Source organism: Sinocyclocheilus anshuiensis, unplaced genomic scaffold (genome assembly GCF_001515605.1).
Source record: "Sinocyclocheilus anshuiensis isolate Anshui unplaced genomic scaffold, SAMN03320099.WGS_v1.1 scaffold2274, whole genome shotgun sequence".
In the NCBI taxonomy this organism is placed as follows: domain Eukaryota; kingdom Metazoa; phylum Chordata; class Actinopteri; order Cypriniformes; family Cyprinidae; genus Sinocyclocheilus; species Sinocyclocheilus anshuiensis.
In genome coordinates this window covers 21,213-36,685 of record NW_015558681.1, presented here as the reverse complement: position 1 = coordinate 36,685, position 15,473 = coordinate 21,213, and the positions used below count along the sequence as shown (strand labels likewise).

The window sequence follows — 15,473 nt, the reverse complement described above, 5'->3', positions numbered from 1 at the left end:
AGAGGACCTCTACAGCCCTGAATGTCAGCGGAGATCAGGACAACTAGATGAGCTCCAGAGACAGATCCCCAGTGAAGACCTTGTCTCCTAGACGACCACCGGGACAAGACCACGGGAACCAGATGAGTCCTCTGCACAATCTGCCTTTGTTATAGCCTAGAATTAAACTGCTGGTTTTGTCTGGTCAGAGGAGAATGGCACACTATTTCGACACACTATTTCCCTGTTTAATACTATAAAGCTGCTTTGATACAATCTGCATTGTAAAAAGCGCTATATAAATAAATGGCGTGTGATGAGGCACACCTGAAGTGAATGGAACCTCGTCACTGCTACTGTTAAAAGTCAAGCACGCCTCTCCTCAGGAGACCCGTGAATAATGTATATTCTCTTCCCCCGTGCATATATATATATATATATATATTGTATTATGTGTAACATATGAAGTTATAATGGTTATTTTGTAATTTAACCTATTTTTTAATTAAAGTATTTGTGTAAAAGTACGTTTACATCTGTACAGTTTAAGGTATTTATTATTTTTTCTATTAGTTTAAGCATCCCCTGATGGTTTTGGCATTGTTGGCTCCGTGATCTACCAGTTTAGCTAAAATGACAAACAGTGAGTGCCTTGAGAAAATATATTTAATGGACATTTAAGACACAGCACAAGTAAGTCATATTATATGCTTGCTTGTAGATGTGATGTGATGTATCATCTTCATTCTTCATCCTTGCTCTTCAGTAACAGAAAAGAAAAATTGAGTTACATGCAATGCATATGAAGATCCCCCCCCCCACCCCTTGAACAGCTTTACAATACCTTCCCAGCATCACGGCTCTTGGCTCTTAGCTTGTTGACCTGGGACTCAGAGATGTCAGCGCGCTCCTGAGCCTCCTCCAGCTCGTGCTGCACCTTCCTGTACCTGGACAGGTGAGTATTGGCCTGCTCCTCCTGTAAGTTTTACCTGGTAGGTGAGCTCCTTCACTCTCCTTTCATATTTGCGCACTCCTTTCACAGCATCTGCACCACGTCTCTGTTCAGCTTCAACTTCAGCCTCCAACTCGCGCACCTTCAGTAGAGAATCATTGTTGTCACCTGTCAAATCTCTACCATAGCCAGTTATACCATAGCTAAGACTGTATTTAGCTTGTACCTTCATCCTCTCCAGGTGAGCACTGGTGTCCTGCTCCTTCTTCAGCTCCTCAGCCATCATGGCAGCCTGAAATATAAGCCAATTCAAATGAACTTGCCAATATAGACTGAAATGCCTTCCATGAAGTTTCCCTTTGTTACCACATGCAGATAAACAAAGTCAAATAACTGTTTAAGTTAGAATAGAGCAACAAAATGTAAGTGCTCACATCAGTGATGGCCTTCTTGGCCTTCTCCTCTGCATTTCTGGCCTCCTGGACTGCATCGTCCCCCTCACCTTGAACCTGGACCAGATCAGCCTCAAGCTTCTTCTTGGTGTTAATAAGACTTGTATTCTGTGGGATTTAAGCAGGTAGTTTAGTGTACATTTAACTAAAACTCTGTTATCATGTAACCTGAATTTGCTCCAAGTATAGTTTTTCTGTACTTGTGAGTGCAGCAGTCCCACACGCTCGCTGGCATCCACCAGCTCCTGCTCCGCCACTTTGCGGCCTCTCTCTGTTTGCTCCAGTGCAGCTCTCAGCTCCTCAATCTCTGCTTGCATCAGGTTATTCCTGCGCTCCACCATGGCCACCTGCTCCTTCATGTCCTCCTGTCCTCTGACAGCTTCATCAAGGTGCAGTTGGGCATCCTGTGGCAATGTTCTTTCTTTGTTAGTTGCATGTCATGATTCATTTAATTCCTGTATCATATTCATATTATCAAACATTTAAGATGTATTGCAGTTCCTCATTCTACAGAAAGATACCTTGAGTTGGCCTTGGACGTTCCTGAGCTGTTTCTGGGCCTCAGCAGCCTGGCGGTTGGCATGACTCAGCTGGACCTCCATCTCATTCAGATCTCCCTCCATCTTCTTTTTGACTCTCAGGGCATCATTTCTGCTTCTGATCTCAGAGTCCAGAGTGCTCTGCATGGAATCAGTCACTCTCTGGCTGTTCCTCTTGATCTGTTCCATCTCCTCGTCCTTCTCAGCAAGCTTCCTGTCAATCTCGCTCTTCACCTGGTTCAGCTCCAGCTGCACATGAAGAATCTTGGACTCTTCATGCTCCAAGGTGCCCTATAAGGAAAAAGGGCAAAATGTTTACTTTTCAAATTTATTATTATAAATGGCAGCATTTATGGGGAATGAACCATTTCATGTTCAATGTCTAATATTATTCAAAGCAATAGTATCATAATGTTACTATTGTAGAAAAGGAATAGCACCTCAGCCTCTTCAAGTACAGTCTGGATCTCTGATTTCTCAGATTCCACTGTCTTCTTGGCTTTCTCTATCTCATGAATGCTCTTTCCAGTCTCTCCAAGCTGCTCAGAGAGGTCAGAAATCTCCTCTGAAAGTATTTAAAAATCAATTGTACATCATTTTCTATTTTTTAATGCATCTCTGTTTTTTAAAATCCTTGCTGTAAAAATAAAAGTGCCATTTACGTTGCAGATTCTTGTTCTCCCTCTTCAGGGTCTCGAGGTGGTCAAGAGCTTCTTCATAGGAGTTCTTCATTTTGAAAAGCTCAGTGCTGAGAGAACGAGCTTCTTTCTGAGCACCTTCTAGTTCAGCCTGGCTTTCCTCATACTTCTGTTTCCACTCTGCTAGGACCTGAAGAAAAAGGTAATCATTGTTAATTAGCCAAGTCCATGGATCAAGGTATGGATTTAAAGATTATCCACATCCTTCTCACCTTGTCAAAGTTTCTCTGCTTCTTGTCAAGGTTGGCAGCCAATGCATTTGCCCTCTCCACATCAATCATGAGATCCTCTACTTCACCCTGCAGTCTCTGTTTGGTCTTTTCCAGAGAAGCACACTTGGAGTTCACCGCTTCAATGGATTCTTCAGCATCCTGCAGACGCTGGGCAAGCTTTTTCCTGAAGAAAGTGGTATGAAATCTTACTAACATTTGAGATATTAAATGTAGGGTGCTGGAGACATTGTTCTTTGCTGTATTTACTTGGATTCCTCAAGCTCCTCAGTGCGCTGGATGGCATCAGTCTCATATTTGACTCTCCACTGGGCTACTTCACTGTTGGCCTTAGACATTCCACGCTGGAGTTCAGCTTTGGCCTCCTGCTCCTCCTCATACTGCTCTCTGAGTAAATCACAGTCATGGCGGGCAGACTGAACCGCATGGGCCAGAGCATTCTTGGCCTGTAAGGCAGCATATTTTGAGTTTTCCAATAATCTTTATAATTATTTAAATTATCAAAACCTAATTAAAAAAAAAATAACTCCTTCATTTTGTATAACTCTACCTTGACTTCTTCCTCAATATGCCTTTTGAGTTCCTCAATTTGCTGTGTATAAGCCTGTTTTCCTCTAGTTAGCTGTGAAACAAGTGCTTCTTTCTCTTCCAGTTGGCGGCTAAATTCACCTTGAAATCACGTTAGAAATATTACTATGAAATATAATAACATAGACACTTTTTAATACATTTGTTAAGGTTTTTACATGTGTACCTTATTTGCCATGCCTTACCATTTTCAGTCTGAAGTCTTGCACGTTGTGCATTCATGTCATTCAGCTGACGAACATTTTCATCACTCTTGGTCTTGATTTCACTCAGCTGGTCTTCCAGGGTACGGCACATCTTCTCTAAATTAGCCTTAAAAGGTACAGGGTTATATGCAGAAGTTTGTAAAGATGCTTTTATATTTAATGATTCTCTAATGACATTACCTTTGCTTTAGCCACAGCCTCCATGTTGCTTGTCAAGTCATCAATCTCCATCTTGTATTCACTCTTCTCCTTTTCCAGCTTCTGCTTGACCCGCTGGAGGTTGTCGATCTGTTCTCCGAGTTCAGCCACACTGTCTGCCTGCTTCTTTCGGAGAGCTGCAGCTGTAGCTTCATGCTGCAAGGTAGACTCTTCCAGATCACGACGCAACTTCTGGAATTCAGCTTCACGCTTCTTGTTCATCTCAATCTGAGCAGCAGTGGCACCACCAGCTTCCTCAAGCCTCTCGCTGATCTCTTCAAGTTCCCTGGAGAGATCAGCTCTCTGCTTCTCCACTTTAGCACGAGCAGCTCGCTCTGCCTCAATTTCCTCTTCCAGCTCCTCTATACGGGCCTAATTGAGGAAAAAAAAATCCTTTTGTGATATTTGTAATGTGGATTTGCCCAGCAACTTCACAGTTTCACATAGAAAAGATTATGGTCAGCATTACCTGAAGTTCTTTGATCTTCTTCTGAAACTGTGCTCCCAAAGACTGTTCATCCTCAATCTTGCTGAGAAGCTGACTTATCTCAAAGTCCTTCCTGTTTTGAAAGTAGTATTTTGTAAAATGTGTAAAATACTTTTTGTCAAATGTGTAATCGTGGGAAGGTTGACATCCACTCACTTTTTGATCTTCTCATCTGATTGCTGTTTGTCATTCTCCGTCTCTGCACTCTTCAGAAGAGGCTTGATCTTGAAGTAGAGCTTCATCCATGGCCAATGTTTGACATTCATGAATGAGCGGATGTTGTATTGGATGGAATAAATTGCTTCTCTGTGTAAAATGTAATCAGTTAATCAGTCATTATCACTTTGTGGTTTTAAACAGTTGTGTTCCAGACAGTTTTGTAAGTTGATTGTACCTCCTCTCCATCATTTTGACAAACTCCTTCCTCATGACGTATCCACGGCACAAAGCCTGAGTCATGGTAACCAGTGTTGCTAGTTTCTCATCTCTCATCTCCTCAAGAGTACCCAATATTTTGTAAAATGTGTAAAATACTTTTTGTCAAATGTGTAATCGTGGGAAGGTTGACATCCACTCACTTTTTGATCTTCTCATCTGATTGCTGTTTTTCATTCTCCAGGTCCATTATGGACTCCTGGGCCAGTTTCAGATCACCCTCAAGCTTCCTCTTGGCTCTCTCAAGGTCCATACGGAGCTTCTTCTCTTGCTCCAGTGAGCCCTCAAGCTGTTTTTACAGAAACCAGAGCATTAAAAGCTGGTAGATAACAACAAAAATAATTAACTTTGATTTGTGACCTTATTCTCATGCCAAACATCTTACATCATCGACTTGCTGCTCAAGCTTTGTCTTAGCTTTAGTCAGAGTGTTGACTTTGTCTTCCTCTGCCTGAAGGTCATCAAGAGTCTGCTGGTGTGCCTCTTGGAGGGCTTTCTTCTCTTTGGTCAGCTTGGCAATGCTCTCATCCTGAGAGGCCATCTCCTCCGTTAGGTTTTTCACCTACATGGAAACATTGTTTACTGGTTTAATTCTCAAGAGCCTGAATCCCAATCAGCAGTGTGACGATGTCAAAAAATACTGACTTTATTTTCTGTTGCATGTTTCTCCTTCTCCACTTTTGCCAAGGTGAGCTCCAGGTCATCAATGTCTTTCTTCAGCTCGGAGCATTCATCCTCCAGTTTCCTCTTCTTGGCAGTCAATTCAGCATTGATTTCCTCTTCATCCTCCAGTCTCTCGCTTGTCTCTTTGAGTTTGGCCTCGAGCTGGATCTTGCTTTTGATGAGACCTTCACATCTCTCCTCAGCATCAGAGAGGTTTTCAGATTCCTGTTCATTGACATGCATGTAGTTAATAACTTATGTTCATAGCTGTAGGACCCATATTGGGATAAATAAGAGCTGAAATACTCACAGATGTTACTTGCAGCTGAAGGTCATTTTTCTCTTGAATGAGTGACACCATTTTCTCCTCAAGCTCCTTCTTTTTAGCTAATGCCTTTGCTAGATCCTCCTTAATTTTCTCAAAGTTCTCCTTCATAGCTGCCATTTCTTTCTCAGTCTCTGCACTCTTCAGAAGAGGCTTGATCTTGAAGTAGAGCTTCATCCATGGCCAATGTTTGACATTCATGAATGAGCGGATGTTGTATTGGATGGAATAAATTGCTTCTCTGTGTAAAATGTAATCAGTTAATCAGTCATTATCACTTTGTGGTTTTAAACAGTTGTGTTCCAGACAGTTTTGTAAGTTGATTGTACCTCCTCTCCATCATTTTGACAAACTCCTTCCTCATGACGTATCCACGGCACAAAGCCTGAGTCATGGTAACCAGTGTTGCTAGTTTCTCATCTCTCATCTCCTCAAGAGTACCCAACAGACCAGCTTTGAAGAACACCTACAAGAACATTTAGAAGATATTAGTGGTATAGTATTGAAGAAGGCAAGTAGTCCACTTCAACTTCGATGTGGCCTGGGGTACACTATATGTCCTCTTTTAACTAGTGAGTTTTATTTTTCTGTCAATTCCAGTGAAAAGAAATCACTTTTTACGCCATGCAATGACATCCTAGAGATTTTTTTTGAAAAAGTTTTGGGAGGATCACTTTCTATCTTCAGCATGAACATATTTACTGTGAAATAATTTTACTGGCACAAAACCTGAACCTCTGTTTAACACTTTTTGGATGAACTGGAATTCTGACTGCGAGCCAGATGCCATTGCTACACCAATGCATGACCTCACTTATGAATGGCAGCAAATCCTTGTGTTCATATTCAAACTCTAGTGCAAGGCCTCCCTTCATCAAGAGCTGCATAGAATTGTTTAAAGTCCCATTGTGTGGTGTAGTTTAGAGATCAGTTTTCACTGAAAGTCTGGAATAACTGAGCCCGTAAAAGTTGTACTAGACCCAAAAATGAACATTTTGTAATTTATTCATGCTATTCATTTTGGACCCTACTTTCTTTGATTAGAGGAAAAACAACTGAAACATTCTTACAATACCACCTAAACATTCAAATATCTTAATTGTTGTTCCGCTGAGCTAGAAAAAGCAACAAGTTTAGAATGGAGTGACAGCAGTAAAGTATGACAGAGATTGTATTTTTTGGTTAACTGTTACTCTAATTAGAAGAGGGTACCCACAGGTTTTTGGCCATATGGTGTATTTACTGAGTAGCTCACCTTGGTGTGTCCAAATTTGTATTGGGTGTGGTCAACATCAATAGAGCCCAAGAGTTTCTCTGAAGCCTTCTTGTTGTCAATGAACTGTCCCTCAGGGATGACACTAGCATTTAATACTTTGTACCTAGAGGACATTAAGGTAAGATTTGTTTTGGTGAAGGCACAAAAGTGATGAAAGCACAATTTTGAAATGTGTATAAGATTAGATGGTGTATTATCTCTAATTAATAGGTTGAAAAAGGTGTGGTGTCTTTACCTCTGCTTGAAGTCACCATAGAGGATTCTGCTGGGGAAACCCTTCCTGCAGATTCTGATACCCTCCAGCACACCATTACACCTGAGCTGGTGGATAACCAGGAAGTTCTCCATCAGACCTGAAATGCAAATGTTCTTAATGTTTCAGAAGTATGTACAAAACTGTGATCCATTTGTGTTTTTGGGGATCAAGTTTACCTGGAGTCTTGGACTCATTAGGAATCAAGCAGCGCACAAAGTGAGGGTGAGTGCTCCTCAGGTTAGTCATCAGCTTACCCAAGTTCTCCTGTGGAAATATTTGTCATTAGTCTAGTTTTTCATATAGAAGAAGTTCAAAACCTTCATTAAAAGAGAGAATCTGTTTACCCTAAAAAGTGCAGACACAGTCTGGAAGGAACCACCCTTCTTCTTGCCTCCTTTCTTTCCACCGCCGCCCTCAGCTGTTTTACGCCAAAGAAAGATGTTATCCCTGAACAAACTCCTAATTTTATGGTTATTAGTAGTAAGCTAGTAAGGTAGTTGTGTAGTTTGAATTGCATGTAATTAAAACTTAAAATTGAAGAATTCAGGAAATGCAGATGTTCATACCTTCAGCACCTCCATGAGCGGCATACAGGAAGGCCAGTACTTTGACCGATGACTTTTGGTAAAGTTGCACAACAGAGTCGTTCAGCGGATCCTTGTTCTTGTCCAACCAGCCACTAATGTTGTAGTCCACAGTGCCGGCGTAGTGCACCAGAGAGAAGTGGGCCTCTGCCTTACCTTTGGCAGGCTTGGGCTTCTGGAAAGCTGCACATTTGCCCAGATGCTGATCATGCAGCTTGTTTTTGAAGCTTGTGTCTGTAGCCTTGGGGAACATGCACTCCTCTTCAAGGATGGAGAAGATGCCCATTGGCTGTTGAAGAAATGTTCACACTCAAGTACAGGCACAATGTGAATAGTACATTTAATTTACAGAATATCCTCTTACCTTCTCAATGAGCTCAATGCAGGCAGCCAAGTCCATACCAAAGTCAATGAACTCCCAATCAATGCCTTCTTTCTTGTACTCCTCTTGCTCCAGAACAAACATGTGGTGGTTGAAGAACTGTTGCAGTTTCTCATTTGTGAAGTTGATGCAAAGCTGCTCCAAGCTGTTGAACTGAAAATTCAAGAGAGGCAAGTTCTTACTGCTGAATGTTATCTTTTATATCTTGATTCTTACAGAGACATTAATCACTGATGCTCACATCAAAGATCTCAAACCCAGCGATGTCCAGCACACCAATGAAGAACTGTCTAGGCTGCTTCGTGTCTAACATCTCATTGATACGGACAACCATCCACAAGAACATTTTCTCATAGACAGACTTGCAGAGAGCCGAGACTGCGTTGTTCACCTGAGAAATTCAAAGGTCAGTGAAATTGATATTAGACCTCAGCCCTGAATGTCAGCGGAGACCAGGACAACTAGATGAGCCCCAGAGACAGATCCCCAGTGAAGACCTTGTCTCTTAGATGGCCACCGGGACAAGACCACAGGAACCAGTTGAGTCCTCTGCACAATCTGACTTTGCTGCAGCATGGATGAACCTGCTGGTTTGTCTGGCCAGAGGAGAACTGGTCCCCTACTGAGCCTGGTTTCTTCCAAGGTTTTTTCTCCATTCTGTCACCGATGGAGTTTTGGTTCCTTGCCGCTGTCACCTCTGGCTTGCTTAGTTGGGGACACTTAATTTCCAGCGATATCGTTGACTTGATTGCACAGATACTATTTAAATTGAACTGAGCTGGATGATGACATCACTGAATTCAACGATGAACTGCCTTTAACTGAAAATTGAGAGTTTACTATTGTCCTTTCGCATTAATACACGCTATTTCCATATTTGATACTGTAAAGCTGCTTTGACACAATCTGTACTGTTAAAAGCGCTATAAAAATAAAGGTGACTTGAATTGTTTTTTTAAAAGAATAATTGTGTTTTCTGAATGCCTATGGGGCATTTCTAGGTTTATTCATCTTTTGAGTAGGTAAGTGATCACCTGTGGTACTGTCTGACCTTTGGTCACCATCTCATTCCCGACCTTCACTCTGGGGTAGCACAGAGCTTTCAGCATGTCAGCAGAGTTGAGGCCCATGAGGTAGGCGATTTTATCAGCCACTGAGGAAGAATAGTTTTATGCATTACTTTCACTAATGAAATGAATGTTTACATGCTAATTTGCGCTACTAATTAATTTTACCCTCAGTGCCATCAGGTTCGGCCTGCTCCTCTCTCTGCTTCTGTTTGAACTTCATGCTCCCATGATGCATCACAGCACCTGTCAGCTTGTAGATGCTGATTTTCTCATCAGCAGTGAAGCCCAGAATATCAATGGCAGTCTGTTTTTACACCAAATTAATCACATTATTTATTAGATAGTTAAAAGAGAAGGGTATTTTATATTGTAGCATGCAGTGGTCTTCCATTATATTTTATGTATAATTGAAAAATAGTACTGCTACTACTACTAATAAAAACGTAGTTGGCCACATACATCTGTAGCAATGAACTCCTCCACATCATTAATGCTCTTGACAGTGATTTCACCCTGGCTGATCATTGGATAGTCATAAGGGTTGGTGGTGATGAGCAGGGCCTCTATAAAGAGTTGATGTGCAGCATGTTAACAGTGCTCTCAAACTAGGAAATAACTGAAACACACAATCCTGTAGATTTCTCACCGAGCAGCTCTGGCTTGTGTCCAGTCATGAGCTGGTAGAAGATGTGGTAACTCCTCTCAGCAGACAGCTGGAATGTTACTCTCGATTTTTCTAGCAAATCTTTCGGGGAAAAAAAGTTAAAAAAGATGCTTGAGTTCAGTTGATGAATCCACCTGTTATCATCCAAATAAAAATATTTGGCTTAAAACAATGATGTCTCACAAGTTTCAATATCAGCTGAGGCCAGTTTTCCAGTGGTCGCAAAGTGAATCCTGATGAATTTACCCTACAGAGATGGAAATATTTAGAACAGCTTAGAATTTCCCAGATTTGGAATTTTAACTGAATTTGTATAATGCACTTAATCTGACCTCAGCAACTTACAAAACGAGAGGAGTTGTCATTCCTTACAGTCTTGGCATTACCATAAGCCTCCAGCAGAGGGTTGGCTGCAATGATTTGATCCTCTAGAGACCCCTGGTGAGCATTTAAGTAATTTCATCATGTAGAATATTCCTGTTACTGTACTTTCTATGATATTTGATTGTTTAGTTTAGTTACCTGCATTTTGCCAGGGACGGGTTCTGCCTTCTTTGCTCCAGCCACAGCGATTGTCGCAAAGTACTGGATGACACGTTTGGTGTTGACAGTCTTTCCTGCACCAGATTCTCCACTGAGTGTATGTGTTAAAGATGGAAAAGAACATTTTTCAGTATATTAGAAATTACTTCTTTTATAAATTAGCTTTTATGTACGTGCTTCTTTAAAAACGATAATTGTCAGGTACTACATTCACATGCACACCAGAAAGCTGCTGAAGACGTGAAACCGGCATTCGCATCTACATGCATTGTTTCAGTGGTGTGGTCTTAACCTTGTATACATGCAACACCATCAGTAATCAGCTTTTCCCTCACACCTTTCTGTTACTTTGGTTCTCATTTTGTTTGTAGTACATGACAATTAGAACAACGCTTATGCATGCACATGTCCACGTAACCCACGCTTTCTAGCAGAACAGCCAGGCGTTAAACCGCTTTCTCTCAATCGATTAAACAGTCTTCACTTTTACATTTCAGAGTGCTGCTTTCTGCAAAAACCCTCGAATAAACAGGTTTCTTAAGTGCATGTAATGATATTCACTCATTAAATGTATTATTCAAAAATCTTTTAGTTATCATAGTCTACTTACGTAATCAGGATAGACTGATTCTCCCTGTCTGAAACAAGTTCATGTTATTTTAAGTGAAACCGATAAACAGCTAAACAGATTTTCTTTTCTTCTCTTATTTGAATTGTAAATGTATCAAGTAAAATATAGGCAGGCTCAGTTTTAGCACAAAATAAGCATTCTTCTAAACCAATCAAATTTTTTGATTGGTTTGCAAATTGGAATGAAAATGTATATCCCCACTTACCAGTGAGCATGAACTGGTAGGCGTTGTCGGAGATGGAGAAGATGTGAGGTGGGGCTTCAATCCTCTTTTTGCCTCTGTATCCAGACACAACAACTGAGTCGTACACTGGGAGCCACTTGTAGGGATTGACAGTGACGCAGAACAAGCCAGAGTAGGTCTGAAACGGAGATAGATAGTCCAGTTTTACAATGCTGCCGCCCCGCACCAGGAATAAAACATGATTTACTTAGACTTACGTAGATCATCCATGCTGCGTAACGCTCTTTGAGGTTATACAGCACAGCAGGCTCATTGAGGTGGGTCATCATGGCCATGTCCTCAATTTTGTCAAACTTGGGAGGATTCATGGGGAAGATTTCAGCTTCTTTTACCGCGAGTGTCTAAAAAGTTTTCAGCAAGGGTGAGACATTTACTAAATATGACTGTATGATTCACGCGGCATCTAGTTTTACAGTCCTTAGCACCATCTACATTTTTTTTTACAGAAGATCAACACATTTTCTAATTGTACTTACTTTCCCACACAGAGTTTTGACAGTAGCTTTGCCACCCTCTCTACTAACAAGAGTACCCTTGAGGTACATCTCGTCTGGCTCTACCACAAAGAACGCCGTTTTGGCATCAAAGGGGGTGTTTTGAGCCTCGATTCTCTCTCTTTCTGGCTTCCGGAGGTAAACGGCCGCCGGGCCGAAACACTCCATTTCACCATCTCCCATGATTGCAGTTTACTGTGAGAAATGACAAGGAGAGAATGTGCTGAGGGTCGTTCACTCTGGTACTATAGAGTGATTGCACATGGTCATTGTAGTGAAGAATTTTAAGTCAAGTTAAGTCACCTTTATTTCTATAGCGCTTTATACAATGCAGATTGTGTCAAAGCAGCTTTACATTGTTAAACAGGAAAATAGTTGGTCGATAATGCAAGAGGACAATAGTAAACAGTTAGTTTTCTATTAAAGTCAATTAATCACAAATTTACTGCTGATTTCATTAGTTTCATGAGTTGTAATTCTATTCCAAATAGACCTCATTTCAGTGGTGTTTCAGTTACAGTTATGAGAGAAGATTGGAAAGCTAATTGGTAAGACTTGGGAATTTGTTCATTTTGCTTTTAAATTCAATATTGTATTTTAGCTTGCTTCTTCTAAACACTTTTTTTCTCTCTAAATAATAAACAAGTGGTGTAATGATGCTGCTCCACATGAGTGTTTCTAGCTTCACTCATTAACCATTACAGATATACACTCAACAATTACAACAATTTGGTACTCTATTTAACCAAATGTTTGCTTGGTCACACTTTATTTTAAGGTCCAGTTCTCACTATTAACAAACCATTAACTATGACTTTTGCCTCAATAAACTCCTAATTTGCAGCTTATTAATAGTTAGTAAGGTAGGTGTTAAATCTAGGTATTGGGTAGGATAAATAAACATAAGTACTAATAAACAGCCAATATGTCAATAATAGGCATGCTAATAAGCAAGTAGTTAGTAGTGAGAACTGGTCCCTATACTAAAATGTTACCGTTTGCTTTAGAACTGAGTGGGATCTGTCATTTTCCTTTCTTTTAAAATGAAAACCAATGATTTTTAATATGCATATGTTATGGCTGTGTAATAACAATGTAATACCTGCTGTCGTTTCCAGAGAGAATGTGTCTGATGTGTCTGAGATAGGAGATGCTAAGAGAAAGGCAAAAAATCTGTCAATCCCATGCAGCGAATATGTGCTTGCTTGGTCTAATTCAGTCAGATTCGTTTCAAAAGCTTGTTGAATATACAGTGCATGTCCATAATGTAAACTCTTAAATATGCTAGCTAATTACCATTTGTCAGGGTTAGCCATTTTAAAATGTGTATATTAGGTTAATAGTAGAAGGAGAACATGATGAACAACTCACCCACCTTTGAGTTCCAGTCAGTCCTAAAAGGAGCCTGAAGCAGCGTCTTATATAGACAGAATAATGTTCACTCAGCAGAATGCACTCACTGTATTTGGTCATGTATTCTTAGCTCTGTTTTGTTATGTTCATCAATATCATGACATTGACCAAAGATATGTTATCACTAATTGTAATTAACTGTGCAGTCTTAAATAGGTTTTGTTTAGTTTAGTTTACAGGAAATACCGTATTAGAGAACATCTTGTAGAACAGATAATGGATTGAGATAATGGCAGTGAATGCTTCGCTAAGATGAGGTGAATTGACACCTTGATGAATTAAAAGAATATTTGAAAATAAGCCAATACTGTGATTAAAAATTATACTTGATGTATTTATGGGCAAGATCAAGCGCCTTAACCTTGAGAAAGGGTTGTTATGTGAAGGGTATCAGTTACTGGAGTCCAGACATTGTTTGGGTCTTCTGTTGAGCATAATCTTCTTCAAGTGCCTTCGCACTACAGTAGAGCCCAGTTTAGCTGTGGAGAAGCTGTCAAATGTTGCTGGGATACTGTTCCCAGAGGCCTTGGAGGCTTTTCGTGTGACAAAGCAGCAAATTTGGGCACAGCAGTTGTCATTCATGTCTGTGACACTTATGCTGAAGGCCAGCCTCGATCTGGCAGAATAATGCTGCGTTGCTGTATAGACAAACCTACGAAAGGGAATGAGATATGTTTTCTGAAATGAGTAATTTTTCAGGTCATATTCTAAATTAATAACATAACACAGTTACAAGTAATGTGCTTTACAAAGATTCCTTAAGTGATTTTTTTTTAATGTAGCTTGCATCCTAATCAGATGAATGCACATGTCTAATACACTATAAGACGTGTAGCAGTTAAACACATTAAAGCGTCTGATTTCATCTGGTTCTTGTTTGGACTAAATGCCAGCTTTGTTCTTAGCCATGCATTTAATTTTTCTTCTCCTGACTCTGCTCGTTTCCAGTTTTACACTCTTCTAACGGCTGTGCTAGTCTGCTGGGTTTCGGCTGTCTGTTAATTTGTCAATTTTGTTGATCTCAGAATCAGAGACATATTACAGTCAATCAAAGTCTATTGTGCTTTCACAATACACATGGTTTCAAAGTAGCTTTACAGAAAGCCATACTTTTAGGTCTATAATTTCTTATATAATGTCAGGACAGTATGACGATATATTACAATGCTACAAGTGATCCTCCACGTTTAGATCTAGCAATATTGCATTTATAGCGTAGTCTAGCACATATATCCGTGCCGCATTGACTCGGGCATGTCTGAGCATTCAAATGCATTTATGATTATTGGATGACTAAATCCACAATCAGTGAGTCTTGTGTGATGTTTCTGAGCAGTAATGAAAACACTAATGCATGAATGCACCCCTGATTTCTACAGGGGTCTTCAGGATGGGTGTGCCGTGTGACTGACTTTGGATCATGTCCTTGTCCTTTTTCTTTCCCTTGAAAGGACAATGCAATGTGTCCAACCTTCTTTCCTAGAACCTTTGAGAAGAAGGCAGGAGGCTGTGGAATAAATTCTAAGGCGTTGACACCTTATAAGATGGGAACATATGGACAATAAAATTCGAAGGCATCTTTTCCCTAAGGGAGGACATATTAGGACTTTACACAAATATAGCTGGTCGGTCAGCTATGCCATCAGGGCTTTGCCATTTGTCAGTATAGGTCACACGGGTTATTGTGTTGTCAAGTTGTAAGCTTTGATATCAAATGGTCATTCACTTTAATCTACCCTGTCTCTGAAACTTATTTAAAATAATATTGTAGGAAGCTACTGATTCAGTTGGTCTTTAATTATTGGTTATTCCTTTGTTTAGTCATTATATAGGAAAACTTTATATTAGCATTTATCTTTATTTATTAATTTATCAGGTGCTTTTATTCAGCAGCTTCAGCAACGGGTAAACAGGCATGCTGTTCGTGCATTGATTGTTCGACATTCAATAGTGGAATTCAGCTGAACTTGCCAGGTAACATTTCTTTAAAAAATGATAATTTTTAGCATGTGTAATTGATCTTGCAGACATTCTCTGACCCTTTGCTTGCTTTGTTGCTCAAGTGCTTTACTTAAGACAATTCGCAAGCAAGAGTTCAATCTTTAGACAGAAGTGGTGTGATTGAAGCATGAAGATTGAGTGTTGCTAATACATGTCACGAGAA

General features: G+C 40.2%; 1 protein-coding gene and 1 long non-coding RNA gene across 2 annotated transcripts; both read right to left on the bottom strand.

Annotated features, from left to right (window-relative positions):
* Positions 1–706: 706 nt before the first annotated feature.
* LOC107681327 (myosin heavy chain, fast skeletal muscle-like) lies at positions 707–13,285 on the bottom strand. Its single transcript, XM_016477608.1, is given in 39 exon segments — positions 707–739; positions 824–962; positions 964–1,223; positions 1,366–1,491; positions 1,584–1,787; positions 1,905–2,213; positions 2,363–2,487; positions 2,585–2,750; positions 2,833–3,016; positions 3,100–3,296; positions 3,401–3,519; positions 3,624–3,750; positions 3,825–4,214; positions 4,312–4,402; positions 4,908–5,053; positions 5,150–5,326; positions 5,410–5,652; positions 5,738–5,993; positions 6,082–6,218; positions 7,008–7,131; positions 7,264–7,381; positions 7,461–7,548; positions 7,629–7,702; positions 7,851–8,157; positions 8,233–8,403; positions 8,492–8,641; positions 9,285–9,403; positions 9,486–9,624; positions 9,780–9,883; positions 9,967–10,065; positions 10,168–10,231; positions 10,330–10,422; positions 10,507–10,618; positions 11,138–11,165; positions 11,364–11,520; positions 11,600–11,743; positions 11,879–12,091; positions 12,999–13,049; positions 13,268–13,285. Coding segments are annotated over 37 exon segments (5,706 nt in total). The 5' UTR covers positions 12,080–12,091; positions 12,999–13,049; positions 13,268–13,285; the 3' UTR covers positions 707–721.
* LOC107681328 (uncharacterized) lies at positions 4,522–4,825 on the bottom strand. The gene is made up of 2 exons (XR_001633241.1): positions 4,724–4,825; positions 4,522–4,635 (listed from the first exon to the last, which is right to left on the bottom strand). It is a non-coding gene; the product is annotated as an uncharacterized LOC107681328 (long non-coding RNA).
* Positions 13,286–15,473: the final 2,188 nt, after the last annotated feature.